The following is a 20,401-nucleotide window of genomic DNA, read 5'->3' on the forward strand; positions in this document are numbered from 1 at the left end:
AAAAAAACATCTGTCCGGCACAGCAACACAGGCAAGAAACTGCGCGAATGGCCTGCGCTCTGGTAGCAGCCATTCGCACGCGTGTGATTCCAAGAACTATTCCCCTATATGGTGTCTGGTCCACACTTCGGGCCTCTGTAACTGGACCCGCAGTGTTGCACGGGAATGTTGTGCGCTTCCTTAGTGTTTGACACCGACGACAGATTTATGGAGGGGGGTGTTCTAGTCCCGAAGCGGGACAGAATAATGAACTGTAAGCAGTTGGTATCGGGCTAGCTCACGAAGAAGTCGCACACTTTCACGTGGCGTATCGGGCGTCTCGATGTTGTGCCACCAGCATTGGGCTGGTGTATTCTTCAATCAATCTGTGCAATAGTGTCCTCTGCTTCAAGCTCCATCTCCATCCTCCTCAAGTACAATCAGACTTTTCTTCAAGATCATCTTCTCCACTGCGCATCTCGTCTCTACGAGGGACCTCACTCACCGGCTATTGGACAGTCTTTGACCGCAAGTTTGCTTTGTTCTTATTCTTTGTATGTTGCCCTTCTGTAATGCGTAACTGTAACTGTCAGGCAAACTTCTCTCTCGTGTTCAACTAGTGGTTCAAGTAACTGTCTATAGCTGATTGTTACTTTGTTAATTGCTTATAAATGTGTGTGTTTCCAAAAACGATTGTGTGACTTGGTCTGCTCATTGGTCGGTGACAACACAGCTCTTCCCCAGTTACGTCGTCGCGTTGGGAAATCCCTGGCTCATCAAACCACGTGACACATGTCTAGAAACTCGTTGTCATTTTCTCTAATGGCTTTCTTATATCCTAGAGCAAGTCTGTAGTTATACAAGTTGTGAATTTTTGGTATATAATGTTTTGTGAACAAGCCTAACGTTGTATGTCTGTAAGGTAAGTTTTCTAAAAGCCTTAAGAATTTTTTCTGAACCAGTAAGAGTTTGGAGAGTGAGTGTTTCGAGGATGTGCCCCAAACAAGAAGACAATAGTTGAAATGCGGTTCAATTAGCGTACGATATAACAATGTCAAAATGTTGGCTGGTAAGATGAATTTGTACTTAAATATTAGTCTAAGATTGGAGCACGCCTTTGCCCGAACATGTTGAATGTGAGCATCCCAAGTTAGAAAGGCGGTAAAATACACTCCTAGGAGTTTAACCTTTTCAACTACTTCAACTTTTTCGCCACATAAAAGTATATCATTTGTTAATTGGAAGCTTCGGTTGCGAGATCTGAAAATGATTGCCTTGGTTTTGGCTGGATTAAGCCGCAGACGGTTTGTATCTGACCATTCAGAGAGCTTTAGAAGTACTTTCTCAACAACATCTCTGATGTCCCTACCCGTGAAGAACATGCTGGTGTCGTCCGCATACATTACAAACTCTGTCTCTGAGCACACGTCTACAATATCATTTACGTACAGGTTAAAGAGAAGGGGGCCCAACAAGCTGCCTTGTGGAACTCCGGATTTCACGGGCTTGAAAGATGACTTCTTGTCTTTTATAACTACGCACTGTAGCCTACAGCTAAGATATGACGTTAACAGCATTAAAGGAAGTCCGCGTATGCCGTAGGAAGAAAGCTTACTTAGTAAAATTGTGTGATCTATCGAGTCGAAGGCTTTGGAATAATCGGCTATAATCCCTAGTGTGAACTGCTTGTTCTCAATTCCTTTTGCTACTATTTCCTTCACTTTTAAAAGCGCTGTTTCAGTGGATTTTAATTTTCGATACCCATATTGTGCAGGCGTTGAGATAGAGTGACGATCAACAAAAGTGATCATTCTTATATATATTATTTTTTCAAACACCTTAGACAGTACCGGTAAAATGCTTATCGGTCGGTAGTTGGACATGACCTGCGTGTCCCCCCCTTTATGTATCAGACAAAGTTTGGCTATCTGCATTTCAGCTGGGTACACTCCGTGCTCAAAACAGAGATTGAAAATGTGCGATAAGCAGGGTGCTATGTGGCTCGCTACACTTTTTTTTTTGCGCTATTTGCATGTTGAAAACATCCAAGCTCTTGCTTTTTTTCAGAGAAACAATAGTTGAGGACACTTCATTAGCATCAACCGGAGAGAAAAATAATGAAGTTGCTACGTGCTGGATGCATTCTTGTTGGTGTTGATTGATAAGATGGTGGAAATTGATTCGCAAAGTACGCGTTTATGCCCTCAACCATATCTTGTCCTGTTAAAATGGTATTATCATGGACAACACTGTGGATGGAGCCATGACCTGTACCATTTCCTCGCAGTTTGTTTATGACACTCCATATATTGCTTCTCGATGACAAGGATGCAACCCGAGACAGGGAAATAAACAACAGACAACAATTTTCTCAGTATCCTTGTCATCCTTGCATCCTTGTCATCACTGAGAAAATTGTTGTCTGTTGTTTATTTCCCTGTCTCGGGTTGCATCCTTGTCATCATGAACCAGCTTGTCTGCGCCCTCTCTCTGTTGTATATTGCTTCTCGATTCGTCAGTGAAAAGTCTCACGTAATAATCTTTCTCAGCACGTCTAATTGCCGCAGTGGCGTAATTCCTAAAATTCTTATATGTAGTGTGATTGATTTCAGTTCTATCTTTCAAAAACATTTTATAAAATTTGTCTCTTTCCCGTATAATTTTCATTAAACTAGTTGTCATCCATGGCTTCCTATAGGTTTTGCGCAATGTTTTCGTAGCCATAGGGAAGCAGGAGTGGTATACCTCAAGTAACTTTTTGAAAAAAGAGCTGTAGGCTTCATTAGGTTGATCTGTATTGAGAACAAAGTCCCAGTCTGTACCCGCGACGATGTCAACAAATCGTCTAATACTATCTTCACTGATCGATTGGAAAGTGTAGTGTTCTTTTTGTCTCGTAACGCTGTACTTAAGAGAAAGAAATATTGGAAGATGGTCACTTATGGACGTGTCTGTGACCCCAGACTTTGATACAATATTAGTATTTGTAAGAAACAAATCTAACAGACTCGATGTTGACCTTGTTATGCGCGTAGGCAACGATATGGTGTTTGAAAAACCGTAAGTAGCGAGTATAGACTGAAAGTCCTGGCTATGGGAGGAATTTTGCAATAGGTCTATGTTAAAATCACCTCCGAGATAGCATGTACATTTTTGCTCTATTACAAATGACAGAAGCTGCTCAAGGCAACGAAAAAATTCTACAGTACTCGTTCCGGGAGGCCGATAACAAACACTAAAGATGCGATTTGACGAGCGTACCGTTAACAACTCAAAATCATTGCACATGACAGTGTATTCACTTAGTATTGTACATGAAATGTTGTTCTTTACCAGCATACTCACACCTCCACCCTTTTTATTTGTACGATTTAGAAAGAAGGTTTCATAGCCCTCTAGAGTAAACGTATCTTCAGGATTTCTACCCCATGTCTCCGTAAACATGACGATGTCGAAGATATCTTGTACATTGTCAAACAGAATTTCAAGCTCAGAAACTTTATTTTTGAGGGACTGTATATTGACGTGGAAAAGATTGAAACATTTTTCAGATATGTTGTCGACAACACTACTAAGAGGAAGTGACACGTTTCCATCCATTTCTAGAAATAAAAATAATAATAACACCAAAGGTAAAAACAAAAAAAGACTTTTTTTTTTACTTAATCTTGTCCATGTCACTAATGCGAGCAATCCTAATCACGGGTGACAAACCTGTTTTTCTAACGTACGTAATACCATACTTGTGCCACACGAACTGGTATCGCAACGAAAACAGATTGTTACAATGATAGCTAAGGAAACGAATATTCCACACTAAGTGCAAGAATTCTCATATGGAATCAGAGCTGACCGTCAAATAGGTTTTACCCGACTACACTCTACAATTTCAACATCCGAAGTATAGAATTGACAGAGAAGAATTAAGAGGCGTGATACGAGTGCGTGCATATTTCTCAAACAGTTGGACTAGCTTTCTTATTTATGAGCAAACGACAAATGTATAATTGAAAGTATGTCTATAACATCTTTCGACAATATATGTTGAAAGGAATCTATTATCAAATGCCACGATGCAAATGGAGGATTTCACAAGCATGACGTGTGGGCAGAGTCTACATTTCTAATCACTTAATCCTCGTAACACACGGCACACAAATGCATATGAGATAAATTCTAAGTGGCAATCAGATTTTGCGAGAAGCGAATCACACAACAGTCATCTGAAATGTTTAACCAATATACAATGGAAGGCATGCAATCTTAATTATAATAAACAGATATTTCTTTTGTAAACTTAATCATTATAAGCAGCACAGGTCACACATAAACGTAGATCAATTCACAAAATGTACCCTAGGTTTCTCGTAACCATACTGAGAAACTATCACCCTATTCTTAGTGTCATAGGATACGGGCACTACGAATGGAAAGGGCATGCATTAATTTGATAAGTTTTTAGCTCATAATGAGGTAAAACGCAAACACCACACTAAATATCATTTTCTTGTTTAAATTTTCAAAGTCAAAACTCTACACTCTTTCTTACATTTTTTTAAAGATATAGATTTAAAAGTTGTGTTTATAGTCACACATACTATACAAAATATTTGATTGTGGCTTAAATGCTAACATTTATAAAATTAAATTCACTTCCAGGAGAAGTGGAGTGTTTAATTAAAATTTGAACGGGTGTTGCAATTTACGATCAGAGTTGTAGAATGTGTAATTTCACAATACGCAAGCTTTAGCTCGCTCACTTTGACAAGCACTCTTTCGCGATGACAGAAAATTTCAATCGAAGTGTTTGATATTTTCTATATACACTACAACGTAATGTGGATTCTTTATGCCATGGAGATTAATAATTACGAATATTTTTCGAATGAAACTTACTTAAAACTCGAAGAAAGGATCATCCCCGTCGATGAACCCGTTTCCGGAAAAAGCAACACGCTCGCGTGAGGTACCGCGTTAACGCGTTGTTAATCTATATCTTCAAAAAATGTAAGAAAGAGTGTACAGTTTTGACTTTGAAAATTTAAAGAAGAAAATGATCTTTAGCGTGGTGTTCGCGTTTTACCTCATTATGAGCTAAAAACTTATCAAATTAAAGTATGCGCTTTCCATTCGTAGTGCCCGTATGCTATGGCACTAAGAATAGGGTGATAGTTCCTCAGTATGAAAAACCTAGGGTACATTTTGTGTGACCTGTGCTGCTTATAATGATTAAGTTTAGAAAAGGAATATCTGCTTATTATAATGAAGATTGCATGCCTCCCATTGTATATTGGTTAAACATTTCAGATGACTGTTGTGTGATTCGCTTCTCGCAAAATCTGATTGCCACTTAGAATTTATCTCATATGCATTTGTGTGCCGTGTGTTACGAGGATTAAGTGATTAGAAATGTAGACTCTGCCCGCACGTCATTCTTGCGAAATCCTCCATTTGCATCGCGGCATTTGATAATAGATGCCTTTCAACATATATTGTCGAAAGATGTTATAGACATACTTTCAATTATACATTTGTCGTTTGCTCATGAATAAGAGAGCTAGTCAACTGTTTGAGAAATATGCACGCACTCGTATCACGCCTCTTAATTTCAATGACTGATCCTTCTCCGTCAATTCTATACTTCGGATGTCGAAATTGTAGAGTGTAGTCGGGTAAAACCTATTTGATGGTCAGTTCTGATTCCATATGAGAATTCTTGCACTTAGTGTGGAATATTCGTTTCCTTAGCAATCATTGTAACAATCTGTTTTCGTTGCGATGCGTAGAATTCATTATAGAGATGACAAAGAAATTACATTTATTATGTCAGTTATACACTTTCGATAAAGTACAATTGTTCTATTCCAAACTCTGAAGTTTTCGTTTGTTGTCTTGATTGATGAATTCGGAATGTATTACATAACGATGTCTTATTATCGGTCGCTTGAATCCAGCGTTGATTAATACAATCGATACGTTGTCGCCACATTTGTATCGCTTCAGTAACTTGCACTTAGTTTCCACAAACTTGGGCAATCTCTTATTGATGTTTCCTTTCTTTGTATGAAGATTCTTGAATGGCGTACAAGACAGTATTAGATGAAAATCGTCCGGTGGTCCACCGCAGTTGATGTAGTCATTGAGTTTCAATAAGTGATGATACATCAGACATTGTACAACAATATTGAACTTCTGCTCATTTGACATCGTTGCAAGAACTGGTAGAAGAAAATAATTGCGTAGCCGTGGTAGTGGAACTTATCATGTGATAAGATTTTTTATGTACTTTCCAAGTCAATAGTTAGGTGTCATTTCAACAAATCCGTAATGAATCGTGCGATATAGATCGCTTGTATATGATAATTTGATCTCACTGCTTTCTTGATGAATGCAATGCCCATTGCAATGATTACAATTACATCTGGTCTAGTGTATTTAAATTCTTCGTTAGCAAACCTCAAAAACTCCGCCATCAGACCCAGTGGCCCTTCCGATGTTGACGTGCAAATATTTTTATAAGTATTGTAGATTCTGCAAACAAATTCTTGCACCTGCAATTCTGTAATTTGTACCATATCTCCGAATACGACCATCTCTAGGACGTATTGAAATGCTGTGATAATAGAATCATTTCGCGGCTCATCTTTTTCGAATCAGCTTTTTACCATGTCCTCCCATGACTTATGATAGCGAGTACAAAATCCGTCCATCTCTTCAATGTAGGGCAATTGTCGTTCTGTTTTCAAGTGTGCCTCTACACTTAATTAAAAGCATATCTATGCTCATTTTGTTCTTTAAAAGCTTGTTATGCTACCTGAATTAGAATGTTATTAATATCCCGCTCGTGTTGCCGTGCAAATTCTGGAAATTGATTTAGAAAAAGATGTGATGAGTAAAAAAAATGTGCGCTTTCAATGATTCCATGTACAAGACCGCACTAGAAAGCTCCCTTCCCTAACTTGATGCTGGTGTTGGGGTCGTCGGTTTGCGTCACTCACTTTATCGCTTGAATCCGCTAGTTCATCCTGCTTGTTCATTGAAAAAGGCAAGTTTCTGTACTGATTCCGTGGTGTATTCACACTGCTTGCTTAGAAATGATTTGTCTGAATTGACTTTGTTTCAGGTATTCACCCGATTGATATTCTGTGAGTTTGGAATTATGTATACATGATGTATTAATTGTGTCTGTTGACTTCCACTATAGGAAAACTTTTAAATATTTCTCGCTTGCTTAGAAAGTGGCTGCCTGAAATAATTATTGTCTTGTATTTGTTTCGATTGTTCACTCGATGGACATTATTAAAAATAATCTCTAAGTTGGGAATGCCTCATATTATTATATTCTTGCAAGTATCTGTTGTTTACGTGTTGGATGATGTGCAGGTTTGGCTCTCTATTAATGCTAGGTGTTTATTGTGTTGTTTCTCATTATTTCCTTACGTCTATGCTATTCACTTAATAAGAAATTGATTAATTAAAAGTTGTGTAATATTGGAACAAAACATATGAAACTTAGATTTGGTATTGCGCTCGAAATGTTCATAACTGTCACAAAACAGGCGTACGCCTCCCGTCTTCAACGAATCAGGGCAGACAATGATATCATTCGAGATGGTTGTTGGCTAGGAGCGTGCTATGCGGTGAAGTTAATTTTTAACATATCTATTTTCTGTGTTGGATTCATAAAACAAAGTAAGGTTTGTAGTGTCTGTTAGAATGAAAATTGTATAGTGTTCAATTAGATTAAGTCACGAGGATGATTTTATGATAGTTAAAATGATAGATTATTCTATTGTTTACGTGTTGGAGAACGTGCCGCTTAGAGTGTTACTCTGTTCTTCAGCGCTAAGCCTGTGCTAGTCACAGTATTGAATTTGTAATGTTTCTCGTTTTGATAGATTGTTTCGCTATTACTTTCCTGCCTGTATCTGTTGTTTACGTGTTGGATGATGCGCAGGTTTTGCTCTCTATAATGCTATCTGTTTTGTTTCTCATTATACTTCTGCATATGTCGCCACTTACTATCAGGGTTTACAAATGCTTTTTCCTCCTTTCCGCTAGTGAGATCTCAATTTCAAAGCCAAGTTCCAAAACTAAATCCCAGGTGTCGCTGCTGTACCTGACTTCCGTATATAACCCGCTCTCCTATACCCCATTCGTCTTTCCTCTTTGGCTAGTCAGTCTTGATAGCGGCCTCTTGCGCACGATTTACTTTCGAAAGTTCTTTGTCCTTTGTTAGCTTAACAAGGTACGTTTGGTTCTGTGTCTTCGGTTCCTCCAACCCAACCTACAGTTTGGGTCGTAGCCGTTGTCCTTCGTTCTTGAACTCCCCGTGGTAGGTTCCCCCTTTTCTTCCATTTTTTTTGTTTTTGTTTGTTCTGTGGGTTGCTTCCTCCACCTGATCATAACTCACACTGACCTGTCTTAGAGCTGGAAGGACCCTCTCGGGGTCGGAATATTACTTTTCAGGGTCGGAAGACCAATTTGCGGGGCCGGAAAGCCAATCTCGGGTTGGAAGACCAATTTACGGGGTCGAAATGTGACGTGCTCGCAGCTGGTTCGGGCATGATTGCCTTCCCAACAGCGGGAGTATTGTCTGAATGGGCGATTTATCCTTGACAACGAGATTTGGCCGAGGCAGACCACACTTATAGGGACGACACAAACATGTAAGCCTCATACGCCAGGAATCATCGAAAATCATGGTGTGGTGTAGTGGTAGCATATCTGACCGGAAATCAGAAGACCCAGGTTCGATTCCTGGCGTCAGCGCCTCTTTTCCCTGAGTTGTTGCATTCGATTTGTCCTTGTTCCACCTCCCTTAGGGCAGCACACAGCATCAACCAGCAGCTCTTGCGCCTAATCCTTCAGGGCCACTTATCCCGCTCCTGTTTCTTCGCAGGTGGGATGTCATCCCCTTCCCCGCTAAGCTCCCGCCGCGATCCTAACCTACGTGCCGTGGTCGAGTCGCTTGCAGCAACGGTCGCGTCCCTGGAAGTTCAACTTCCACCTCTGCCAGCTCAAGAATTTGTCGTGCCGGCCGTTCCAGTAGCAGTCCCTCCCCCACCTGTCCCGGGAGCGACGCCAGCCCAGTCTAGCATTCCTCTCCTGCCGCTTGGAAACGAACAGGATAAGGAGTACATGCAGAAGTGGGATTCTCATCCAGCCGACTGGTTAGCAGGCCTGGCTAGCTCCGGCCCACAGGGCCTGTCTCCTGCAATCTCTCAGTTCGTGCAGGCCCTTTGGGGGCCTGAGGGAAGTGTTGAGCGTTGCCCCAAGGCTCTACATGACTTCCCTCGCCTCAGGCTTCCCTGGCTCGGGCTCGTGGTGCCAGACATGAACCCTGAACTGAAGGCAATAGCCCGTGAGCTTACCAGGGACCACGGGTCCATTACGAACCGGTACCAATGCCTGCGGGACGCGCAAACAGCCTTGGTGTCAGCGTTGGGCCCATTAGTGGCTCTTCTGGAGGTTTGCTCTGCCGTTGGACCGGACCAGAACGGGGGTGCCAGGGGAAGCTTGCCTGGAGCAACAGCAGGGCCCAGACAGGAGGACGGTCGCCAACCACTTGGTAGCTATCATATCTCACCTTGGTAGGCTGTTCGCCTGTCTGGGTGTAGAACGCAGGGAGGGCATCCTCAGCCGCATTGTCCCCGAGCTCCGCCCGCTGGTGTCCTAGGATCTGCACTTAGAGGGCTTCACCCTGCTATTTGAACAAGGTCTGCTGGAGCAGATAAGGACTCGCAATGAGGCAGTCAGGGTCCTCCGCGAAGCACGGCAGTCCACCCCAGCAGCATCCTTGGGCGAACCAGCCGCGAAACGCAGTCGGCCGGCCCAGTCTGCACCTGGCACGTCCCGCCGCCCCTACCAGCCCTTTTCATGGAGGCCCTTCTCTGGTGGACCACAGGGAGGGGCTCCACGAGGCCCCAGAGGTAAGTCATCCACTATCACCTTTGCCAGCCGGCAGGCTAGGTTCCTGCAGAAGGACTTGGCTAAATCTCACACGGGATGCTTGGGTTCTCAAAGCTGTAGCAGGGTACCAACTCGAATTCGCGTGCACCCCCGCGGCATGTTCAGGCCTCGCGCTCTCACGCTCATTTACCCACACCAGCCGGGAGGCTCGTTGTAGAGGAGTTGCTACACAAAGGAGCGATTTCAGTCACGCATGCTCACAAAGCGCTCTTCCTGTCTCCTTTCTTCCTGGTCCCAAAAAAGGACTCCCAACTGCGACCAATCCTAAATTTAATGCAGCTAAATATCTACATTTCCCACGAGCACTTCAAGATGGAGGGTTGCGATACAGTAAAGGAGTGGTTCCTGCAGAACGACTTCTTGGTGCGCATCGGTCTGAAGGATGCCTACCTCTCCGTTCCAATAGCAGCGCAGGATCGTCCTTGGCTTTGCTTCCTCTATCAGGGAACTTGTTACCATTGGAATGTCTTCCCGTTCGGGCTGAGGTCAGTACCGAGGGTCTTCACGAAGATAATGAGACCGGTCGTGGCCTTTCTGAGATCGCAAGGGATACGTCTTGTGATTTTCCTGGACGACATTTTAATCATGGACCAGTCCTCCTCCAATCTCGAGTCCACGCACACAGTCGGTTGTACACCTGCTCCACACCCTGGGGTTCATTGTGAACCTTTCAAAGTCCCACCTCATCCCATCCCAGCAGCTAGTCTCTTTCTAGGCTTCGAGGTTCGCACGTCCTCGTTGTCTGTCTGCCTTCCCAAAGAGAAGGGGCTAGCCATCAAGCAGTTTCTGGGCTCCCTGGGCCAACAGAGGGTTCGTGCTCAAGTTCTCGCAAAGGCGATTGGTCATTTGAACGCGACATCCCTCGCAATTCTAGAGGATCCTCTTCATCTGAGGTCCCTCCAGTTGCTCCTTATCCAGGCTCTGAGAGTGGGTTCCTACTAGACCATAGTTACGCTTTCGGCAGAGGTCATGCGGGACTTGGTGTGGTGGCACAATATCCTCCCTCTGTGCCCCAGACAGAGCTTGCGCAGGAATCCCGTAGTCCAAGTTATTCAGACCGACAGCTCTCTCCAAGGCTGCTGGGCCTGCTCACAGACCCATGTGACCGGGCATCAGTGGTCTTGCGAACAGTCCTTGCTCCACATAAATGAGTTGGAGTCAGTAGCAGCCTTCCTGTGCCTCAGAGCTCTGGGGAGGGTTACAGCTTCGGGCTGCATCCTCCTCCTGTTAGACAACAAAGCAGATGTAGCAGCCATCAATCGGATGGGGAATGTCCGTTCCCCTCGTCTCAACAGGGTAGCACTTCAGCCTTGGTGCCTACATCGGGGGATGACTGTGAGAGCTCAGCACGTACCCGGCAATCAAAACCTGGTGGCAGACCAGGCATCTTGTTTTCGCTTCGACAGCAGCAGCTGGAAGCTTTATTCCTCAGTTTTTCGGAAGATAAACCACCTGTGGGGACGATCTCGACGGACCTTTTTGCACATCTATCGAACTACCAGGTGCCTCATTACTTCAGCTGGAAGCCCGACCCGGGGGCTGCGGGAATAGATGCGTTCAGCCTGGACTGGTCAGGGACCAGCCTTTATGCCTTCCCTCCTTTCAGTCTGGTGAATCGATGCCTCCTGAGGATGTGCACGTTGCGGAGCTCTCTTATCCTGGTAGCGCCAATTTGGCCGGCTCAAGCGTGGTACCCCACTCTCCTTCGACTGGCTTGCAAGGAACCTCAGGCTATCCAACCTCTCCCAGACCTGTTGGTGAACGCCAGGGGTCTCAAACACCCCCAATGAATCACTGTTTGCACCTAGCAGTGTGGAATCTGTCGAGCAATGCAGAGTTAGTCCTACCCTTTAAGAAGACGCTGCCAACCTCTTGGCAGCATCAAGACGAAAGGGTACTAGGCTTGCATATGACTCCTGCTGGGGGAAGTGGAGTAGGTGGTGTGGTGAACGGTCGGTTGATCCGTTTTATCCCCCTTTAACTCAAGTCCTAAACGTTCTGGCTTATCTGCACTTTTCTGAACACCTGGCATTCAGGACAATCTGCAGATCTCGTTCAGCACTGTCCCAGGCGGTTGGTGTCTGTGACGGGTTCCCTCTGGGTGAGCACCCTTCAGTTTCCAGATTGCTTAAATGGGTTTTCCACCTCAATCCTCCTTCTTCCAGATACTCGTCCACCTGGTCAGTCGAGAATGTCCCTTCCTTCCTTTCATCTTTGGGCGATAATGACTCACTGCCCATTCGTCTCCTGACCTACAACTACAGCCTGCCAGTCAGCAGATCTTGTGTTATTTTCTTTAAAAGGCATTCAGCGCCGGGATTCTGGCAGGGAACTGCGTCTGGCTGGCCTTAGGAAAACTTCTCACATGTCTAAGCCCTGGCCATCGGTCTTCGCCCCTGCTCTTTCTCAGGTCCCTCTTCTCTGGCTGGTTCGGTCACTCGAGTCTTGCATTGCTCGCACCCTTCCTTACCGGGCTGGCCACTCGCAAATCCTTCTAACTACCCAGAAACCCTTCCAACCAGCTTCCCGGGATACCGTACCTAATTGGCGGAAGCGTACTCCTGTTTTCAAGGCCCACTCCGCAAGAGGAGCAGCCACCTCAAAGGCTCAGGGAAAGGGGGTCCCAATTGCAGAAATATTGGAAGTGGCAGGCTGGTCTTCCGACACCACTTTCAACCATTTTTACAGGCGTGACTCGCGCGCAAGAGCACACTTTGGGGTGCAAGTACTCAGCTAGCCGTGCCGCCCTCACAGCTTTGAAGAAGCATTTGTAAACCCTGATAGTAAGTGGCCGACATATGCAGAAGTATAATTACCAGTTCTAACGAACGGTACTTACCTGAAGTTAGAGCTGGAATTATACGATGTATAGGGAGACACTTACTATCAGGTTGCCTACACCCGCCCGTTCCTTACCCCCACGCGTGCTCCTCCCCCCATTCAATCTGTTTTTTCTGTCTCTTTCCCTGCAGGACGGGGCAGATACGAGGGCAGCCTGGCTATTTCATGCCAACAGCGATGCACAGTTTGGATAAATAAATATTCTTCTTTGCACTCTAATCCCTCTCGTTCCTGTCTCCTCTCTACTGACCTAGCTTATCGGAAAGAAGAGTGGGGTAAAGGAGAGCGGGGTATGTACGGAAGTCAGGGACAGCAGCGACACCTGGGATTTAGTTTTGGAACTTTGCTTTGAAATTGAGATCTGACTAGTGGAAAGGAAGAAAAAGCATCTGTAAACCCTGATAGTAAGTGTCTCCCTATACATCGTATAATTCCAGCTCTAACTTCAGGTAAGTACCGTTCGTTAGAACTGGTAATTATTTCCTTACGTCTGCGCTATTCACTTAATACGAAATTCATTAATTAAAAGCTGTGCCATTTTGGAACAAAATATATGCAACTTAGATTCCCTATTGTGCTTGAAATTGCTTAAACACTTAATAAGAAACATGATAATGAAGAAATTATTAATGTTGCAATAATAGTGATCACGACTCAGACTTGTTATAATAAAACTTGTAATTTTGATTGTAATCGTATTGATTAAGAATATCTTCTTTGATTAAATGTAGTGCACTTTGTTATAGATTTTATTTCCTCTCGTGTTCGTGTCGTTCTTGTCGTCGTATCGTTCGTGTCCCATAGTCTTCCAGGGTCTCTGCTGTTCACAATTAATTGCATACATCTATCGGCACTTGTAACTGAAATTAAAATCCCGCTATTGCAATGATGGTGGTCACATCTCAGACTTTTTATAATGAAACTTGAAATTTTGATTTTTATCATATTGATTAAGAATGTCTTTTTGATTAAAAGCAGACTTGTGCGTAATGCGTTACTAGTAATTGTGTTACTTGTAATCAATTACATTTTTGAGTAATTTTTCGAGTAATCAGTTACTTTACTGTCAATGTAATTTTTCGAGCAATCAATTACTTTTCTGAGTAATTGGTTACTTTTCCAGCAGAGATTAACTTATCTTTCAGATGTTCTGCCCCAAGTCAAGCCCCTCATGCCATCAGCCTTTGTTGGTACTTCTACTATAGCTCTACTACAGATCTACTTGTTCTAGGCGTTTTTGTTTTTGTGTTATTTGAGCTGTACTGCTGTTGGACCTTTTTTATTTTTTATTTTTATTTTCTGAGGCACACAAAGACGGGTTTAATCTGCGTAAATGCAGAGTAACGACCGGAGTAACGCGTTACTTTTTCTACTTGTTACTCAATTACATTCGGAGTCGAGTAGTTGGTAACGGTAATCAACTCCTTTTTCCGAGTGACGGACACGAGTCTGATTAAAAGTCACGTTCGTTTCTCGTTTTGATGGAGCAATGTTTCGCTATTATTTTCCATACATGTTGGAGGGTACGTCGGTTTGGTTCTCTATCAATGCTAGCTATGGATTGCGTTGTGTTGATTCGAATTATTTCCTTATGTCTGCGCTATTCACTTCATAAGAAACTAATTAATTAAATTTGTGTCATGGTTAGAATAATCAGCTTAGCTTCCCTATTGTGCTCAAAATTACTTACATATATCAGAACTTGTAATTACAACTGTACTATTGCAATGATGGTGCTCACGTCTCAGACATTTTATAGCAAAAAACTTATAATTTTATTGTAGTCGAATTATTTAAGAATATCTTCTTTGATTAAATGTGCAACTCTATTTTAATTCTGATTCATTGTTAACTTGTGTGTATGATCACCATTAATAAAAGATATTGTGTTTGATGTGTGATACCTCTTCGATGCTATTGCGTCATACCTGTAATAAGTATAATATTTGTTACGTGTATCGTATAGTGTTTCTTCTGGTTCAGGTTTTTGGCTGGATTTTTCTCCTTCACATAGAGTCACAACATAATTCCCTGCACTATTGGCATTAATAAATATATTTTCACTTGTACTTCTGTGTCCTTGGCATGTCTATACTTGCATGTAAACCGCCCACCGCGCACCTGGTGTAGCGGAAAAAAATTGCGAGTGCAGACCGCCCACGCAGAAAAATGGCAAAAGTATCGGCCTAGGCTGAAAAATGCGCAACGATAAGCGCACGCGCAGCCCTCCCCCGCCGGTAAGCGCGCGGATAATCCTCCGCCCACGCACCGCACGCCGCGCGCGGGAAAAAATACGCGAGTGTTGTCGGCGCAGACGCGAAGTCGGCCCAGGTGGCTATGTGGCTGACTGGACCCCCGACCATACGACCAGACGATATACTGCTGTGCAATGTGTGTAAATATGTTCAGTGATAGTACTATGTTTGTGTACCCGCCCTATATGTATTTCTTCTTGTTGTCATGATGTTATGACGGGGATCAGTGACACGCCGCTGGCGTTTGATTCCTTTCATGTGTTGTCACTGTTCTCTGATTTTATTACTCAACCTGCGAAGTTGGCAATATGTACTGTAAAATAATGTAAAAAATAAACAATTTCCTTCCTTCCTTCCTTGTCCTTTTTGTTTTCGATCATTCTGCCTTGCATGCTGCATATTTTTATAAAAAAACAACAACAACCTTACACAATGTTCTTAACACAGTCCCGCTTACTGACACAACACAAAGCTTCCTTGTTCATCCAGTCGTCGTGCAGCCGCCCTTAGGAAGGTTTTACAATACCGTATTTCACGGAGCCAAGACGGACCCATTGGAACCTACTGGATTCGGTTGCTCTTTAGTTCTATTTTTGAAGCAAATGGACGACAAAAACGGTCGTGTGAAAGAACCCTTACACGAACATCCGTGACTGCGCCCGTACATCAAATGCGTGTAAACGGACGTCGAAACCGCCACATTCGTTTACACTTCAATTGCATCCGCCCATCAGCATGTCTTTTCGTCATATACCTGTCACGCACTGAGTTTCTCGGGACGCACGCGTTTGCATAAAAGTTCCGTTCGAGTCTCAGACTCAAACTCGGCAGCGCTTTCCGCTCGTGCATGCGAGCGCATGCTCAAAGCACTGCCAAGGCTATTGAGATTGCGTGTGAGGCTCGTCCTCAACTTTTATGCAAACGGGCCCGGTCCGTAGAAGAGAAAAAAAATAGACGAATGCGTGAATATCCTCGTAAATTTCAGAGGACCACCGACGTGACCCCCCACCCTTCTTTTTAATTTTGTCTGCGACGTGTTCTGCAACGAATAAAATCAGCTCTTGCAAAAGAACGACGGGTGCACGTAACCGGAATTGTCGGCAGTGGGCCGAGACCACGAACCATGACCATCTCGAGTGGATGGGAATCGCCGAGCGAAAACTTCAGAAGTTCATCGTGCATCGCCCGATGAACGAGAGGAGCATTGCAACGTGGCTTATGTCCACAATCCCCAAAGCGATCGCACAGACGTATGGCGACCGTAGCTATAGCAACGGAGTGAAGAAGTGACTCGAACCTGATCCCCTCAACTTGCCATACCAACCATACTCATCCACCCCGAGCACCAAGTTCCTCCTCCATAGGTCAACAGCACCGACTTGAAGCCTCCTGGTTCCTGGCTCAGCGACCTCTCACTGTGGTTAGTCCTTGTTGAGGCTGAATTCACGGAACGTCACATCACAAGCCAACAGACGCCACGTACTACCCTGTCCTTACGTCTGTCATCTCAGGTGATGGCCGAAGTCCGTGATATCAGCCTCAATCCCTTATGACTCCCTCAATCCCTTCACTTTTGGCAGGGAGGTACCTGTGGCGGCCATGGCTATAGCAACGGATTGAAGAAGAGGCCACTTCTTCCACCTGCACGGGTCTCGCATTAAAGGGGTTGGGACACTTTCACAGACCTGGTTCATTACATCATGAGCGCATTGTACTGCACGCCAGAATACAGAGGAAAAACGAATTGCTCTTCTACATGTCGTACTTAGAGATATATAAACCCTTGAACACACCCCGAGAAAAGCGTAGACGTCAGAGAGCTCAGAGCCGCGTCCATTCCCATTGGCAGCGGTAAGCACGTGACTTCTCGTGCGCTGTCTCACTGGCGGCGGTGAGCGCTGTGATGTCAGGGCCGCGTCAGTTTCGGTATTCGAGGTGCCCACTTTCTCCGCTTCTGTTGCCCTCTTCGCTTTGAAACTTGCAATGCAGGTTCACATCGGTGCAAAGAACCATCTTTTACGTTTATACGGAATAACCTGAGATGACCTGTCGAAACCCCTTTAAGAACATTTTATCGCTGTTCGTCAAACGTTGCGGTCGCTCGTTATTTAAACCAAACACTTGCGTAGGCATAGCTGATAAATATATGTTTTTTTTTCTAAACTAACGCCACACACAATATTACTACATTGGCGAAATAAGCTGACGCAAGATTGTTCGTGGGAGCAGCTGCAGAGTTGGTACGTGTGAACAGGAGACGGCATCGAAATCGGTCGTAGGACGTTGGTTCGCGTTGGCCGGAGTTGGTGAAGAAGATTGGTCCGAGTTAGTGCTCCTCCTAAACAGCGCGTGAGCTAAGAAAGAAATAAACACAGACGGGTATGGGGACTCGCGTCACGCGAGGGGATCTTGGAGGCTGCCCGCGCCTCCTTTTTGTAAATTCGATTGCGCAGTGGCTATATATACGTATACACCGCAGTGCGAAAATATTTTGCATGATGGCTTCCGATGGAAAGCTTGACGAACGAAACAGTGTTTTGAGCCATATCAAATATGTCCTCATTGCCCCTCTGAAAGAGAACGACGACAGACCTCTGCTTTTGCTTACCTCCACGAACTTCTCCAACGTAGCGTTGAAATGCTTGTCGAGTTGGTAGTAATGATACATGGAAGCAAACATGTCGGCCGGTTTTCGCATGATAGTGATAAACTTTTGCTGTGCTTCTGGCATAAGATCTCTGAAGGCCGAGTGCTCGTAGCGGAGATGCATTGTCACCAGGTTGGTTGTCATGTTCGCCGCCGAAAACTTCTCCAACTGCAAGTGACATAAAAAGCAATATGAAAAAACGCGCATGTCCTGCATTCCAAACACACAGGTGGGCAATATCGCCTGGATTTGTTGACCGTTTGTTCGTTTGTTGATACACTATATACCGTATTTTCCGGTGTATAACGCGCGCGTTTTACAGTAGAAAAGTCCTCTGAAGAGGTCCTGCGCGTTATCTAACGGTGCGCGCTATACACGGAAATATTTCCCTTTCATAGTTCCTTTTCAGGTCGGTGACGTAACAATTCTAGCGTCTTCCAGGGTTTGCTGTGGCTTTGTCCCAAATTTCGCAGGGTCAGTTGACAAAACCGGACTTCATAAAGGTTAAAAGCGTCTGAGATTTTGTGGAACTGGACATACCTACAAAGAAGAATATAAAATGTTGGAAAGGAGAGTGAAGTATACTATATGCATGCTATATGACACCGACTCTGTTGCATCGGAGTTTAACGGCTGAATGTATTTCAAAAAAAGCATATGCATAAATGATACACCGCCTTGGTTTATTGTGTATCCTGTTGGCAGTGCAGCTGCGCTTTATGCACCGGTGCGCGTTATACATCGAACTTTTTACAAATTCGGTCCGTTTTTATTGTTGCGCGTCATACACCGGAAAATACGGTAGCTAAGGCTGACAACGCACATGTCTTCCTGTCGCCGCCGTGGTTATCCCCCAAAAGATGGTAACCATTAAAACAACCTATAGGAACTTGGTAGTGCGTGTGAAATATCCTCCTGGCTGGCTCTGATCCATGTCAACGACACCTAGACTGCACACGGCCTGACTGCTAGTCGATGTCATGAGGAGACCCGCCAACCACACAGCCTTGCCTTTTGTGGCTGCGGCTTCGGAGACGATATACATCTACTCGTAGCCGCAATGCTTTGTTTTCGAAATTCTCTGCTGCGATTGGTTGAAGTGGACGACACCGCAACTGGCTATCTACCATTGAGTTTCGGCGTCCCATTCATCGGTGGAGCAGCCTTTGCATAACACTAGACCGTTCAGGAAAGTTTCGCGGAAGGGCCAACACGAGTTCACAAGAATGATACACTTCATCCGACGTCAGTGCAACGTTCCGTGCACCGTGGAGCGGAGCGCACAAAAAAGGTAGTCGCGGAGAATGGTGCTCGCCCACGATAATTTGTCATTGATCTGGTGCGTATTGATCACGTAAGCCAGTTCTTGCCTCTCCAGCAGATGAGACAATAGCTTCTCCAAACCTGCAGCACGGAGCAGACGTCCGTGACAGCTACACAGCCGAATCAGCTTTTACTTTAGCTGTATTTACACTTTTTTATTCGACAGAGTATTTTGCACGAGGGCATGCGCCTGTTGTGCATTCAGTTTGCACCACGGCCATCTCTATAATACACGACCATAACACTCGCCCGTTCGCCTATGGGACTTCCGTCCGCGCCTCGAGGAGCGGAAGTGCCGTATTTACGCCCAGAGCGCTCGCCAGGGGCGCCACTTGCGGTACCCAGAAGAGCGTCTGTTGTAGCTCAGCTGTGTGCAATATGAGTGGTCCTTGTGGTTAATTCTTCGCGCGTACACGTTTGTGTATTGTCGCAGGTTCTCTGTTCATGTAGAGCTAAGAGTTCTGAAACTAAATACTCAGAAATAGGCTGTGCTCTGAAGCGTAGGTGGCATGTAAAACTGTGAAACTCGCGCACTATGTGCCGTACATCGTACACATAAACTTGGCAGCAGCACCTTGTGTGTTGGGCCAGTTATCATGCGTTTATGATTGTGAGACGCAAGCGCGTTCAGACTTTACTTTTCACGTGAGAGGCGTTCCGTGCCAACATACAGGGCAGTTGCAGAGAATGGGTGAATGCGACCGTAAGAAGAAACTGTTCCTGGCAAAGAGATGACTGACACCAGTTACGACGTCCAACAGAATTTGTTGTATAAGCAAGCACTTCAGTTTTAAATCAGCAGTTGCTTGTTTTGTTTTCCTACTTATTGGCCCCTTTTTATTGTACTTTCACACTTTTTTTTCTTTCTTTTGCGGTTTGCCGTTACAGTGCTCTGCTAACCTTTATTATGCTGTCGGATAAAAGCCACTCTGAGAATTTTTTTTGATGGTGGCTTTTCTGCGACGCTACCTTGTGGTGCCTTTTTTGTGTTCGTTTTGCACTCCTGGGAGATGCAAGGCTGTGTAGACTTCGTGATCACAAAACCTAGGTACCGCGCCACGGTGCCACGTCTGAGAATTTTGCGCTTTGCGCCGATGCTAAAGACTTCCGCCTTGAAATGCCGAGAACACGCAGAGTTCGAGCTAGCATGCAGGCGAAAAACGATTTTAGATGGAGAGTTTTTCATTGTTGTTGCAGACAATGGTCGCGGCTGATAACTTTGTTGTACGAAGCATCTTCATCAAATTTAATGCAAGCCATTGCTCATCGGCACCAGTGAAGGTGCTGTTCTCCTTTGCGAATCTGATTGTACGACCGAACACAAGAATCCTAAGTGATACAGTCAAAAACTTCTCATATTAAAATTACCGTGATAATCTAACAA

General features: G+C 44.5%; 1 protein-coding gene across 1 annotated transcript in view; it reads right to left on the reverse strand.

The window, feature by feature from the left end:
* Positions 1 to 20,401, reverse strand: part of LOC135396716 (galactosylceramide sulfotransferase-like) — a 42,350-nt gene that overhangs the window by 15,493 nt on the left and 6,456 nt on the right. Inside the window, exon 3 of the mRNA XM_064627851.1 lies at positions 17,656 to 17,862. Coding sequence (XP_064483921.1) covers positions 17,656 to 17,862 — 207 coding nt within the window. The remainder of the gene's footprint in view (positions 1 to 17,655; positions 17,863 to 20,401) is intronic.

This window comes from Ornithodoros turicata, chromosome 6, assembly GCF_037126465.1.
Source record: "Ornithodoros turicata isolate Travis chromosome 6, ASM3712646v1, whole genome shotgun sequence".
Taxonomy (NCBI): Eukaryota; Metazoa; Arthropoda; class Arachnida; order Ixodida; family Argasidae; genus Ornithodoros; species Ornithodoros turicata.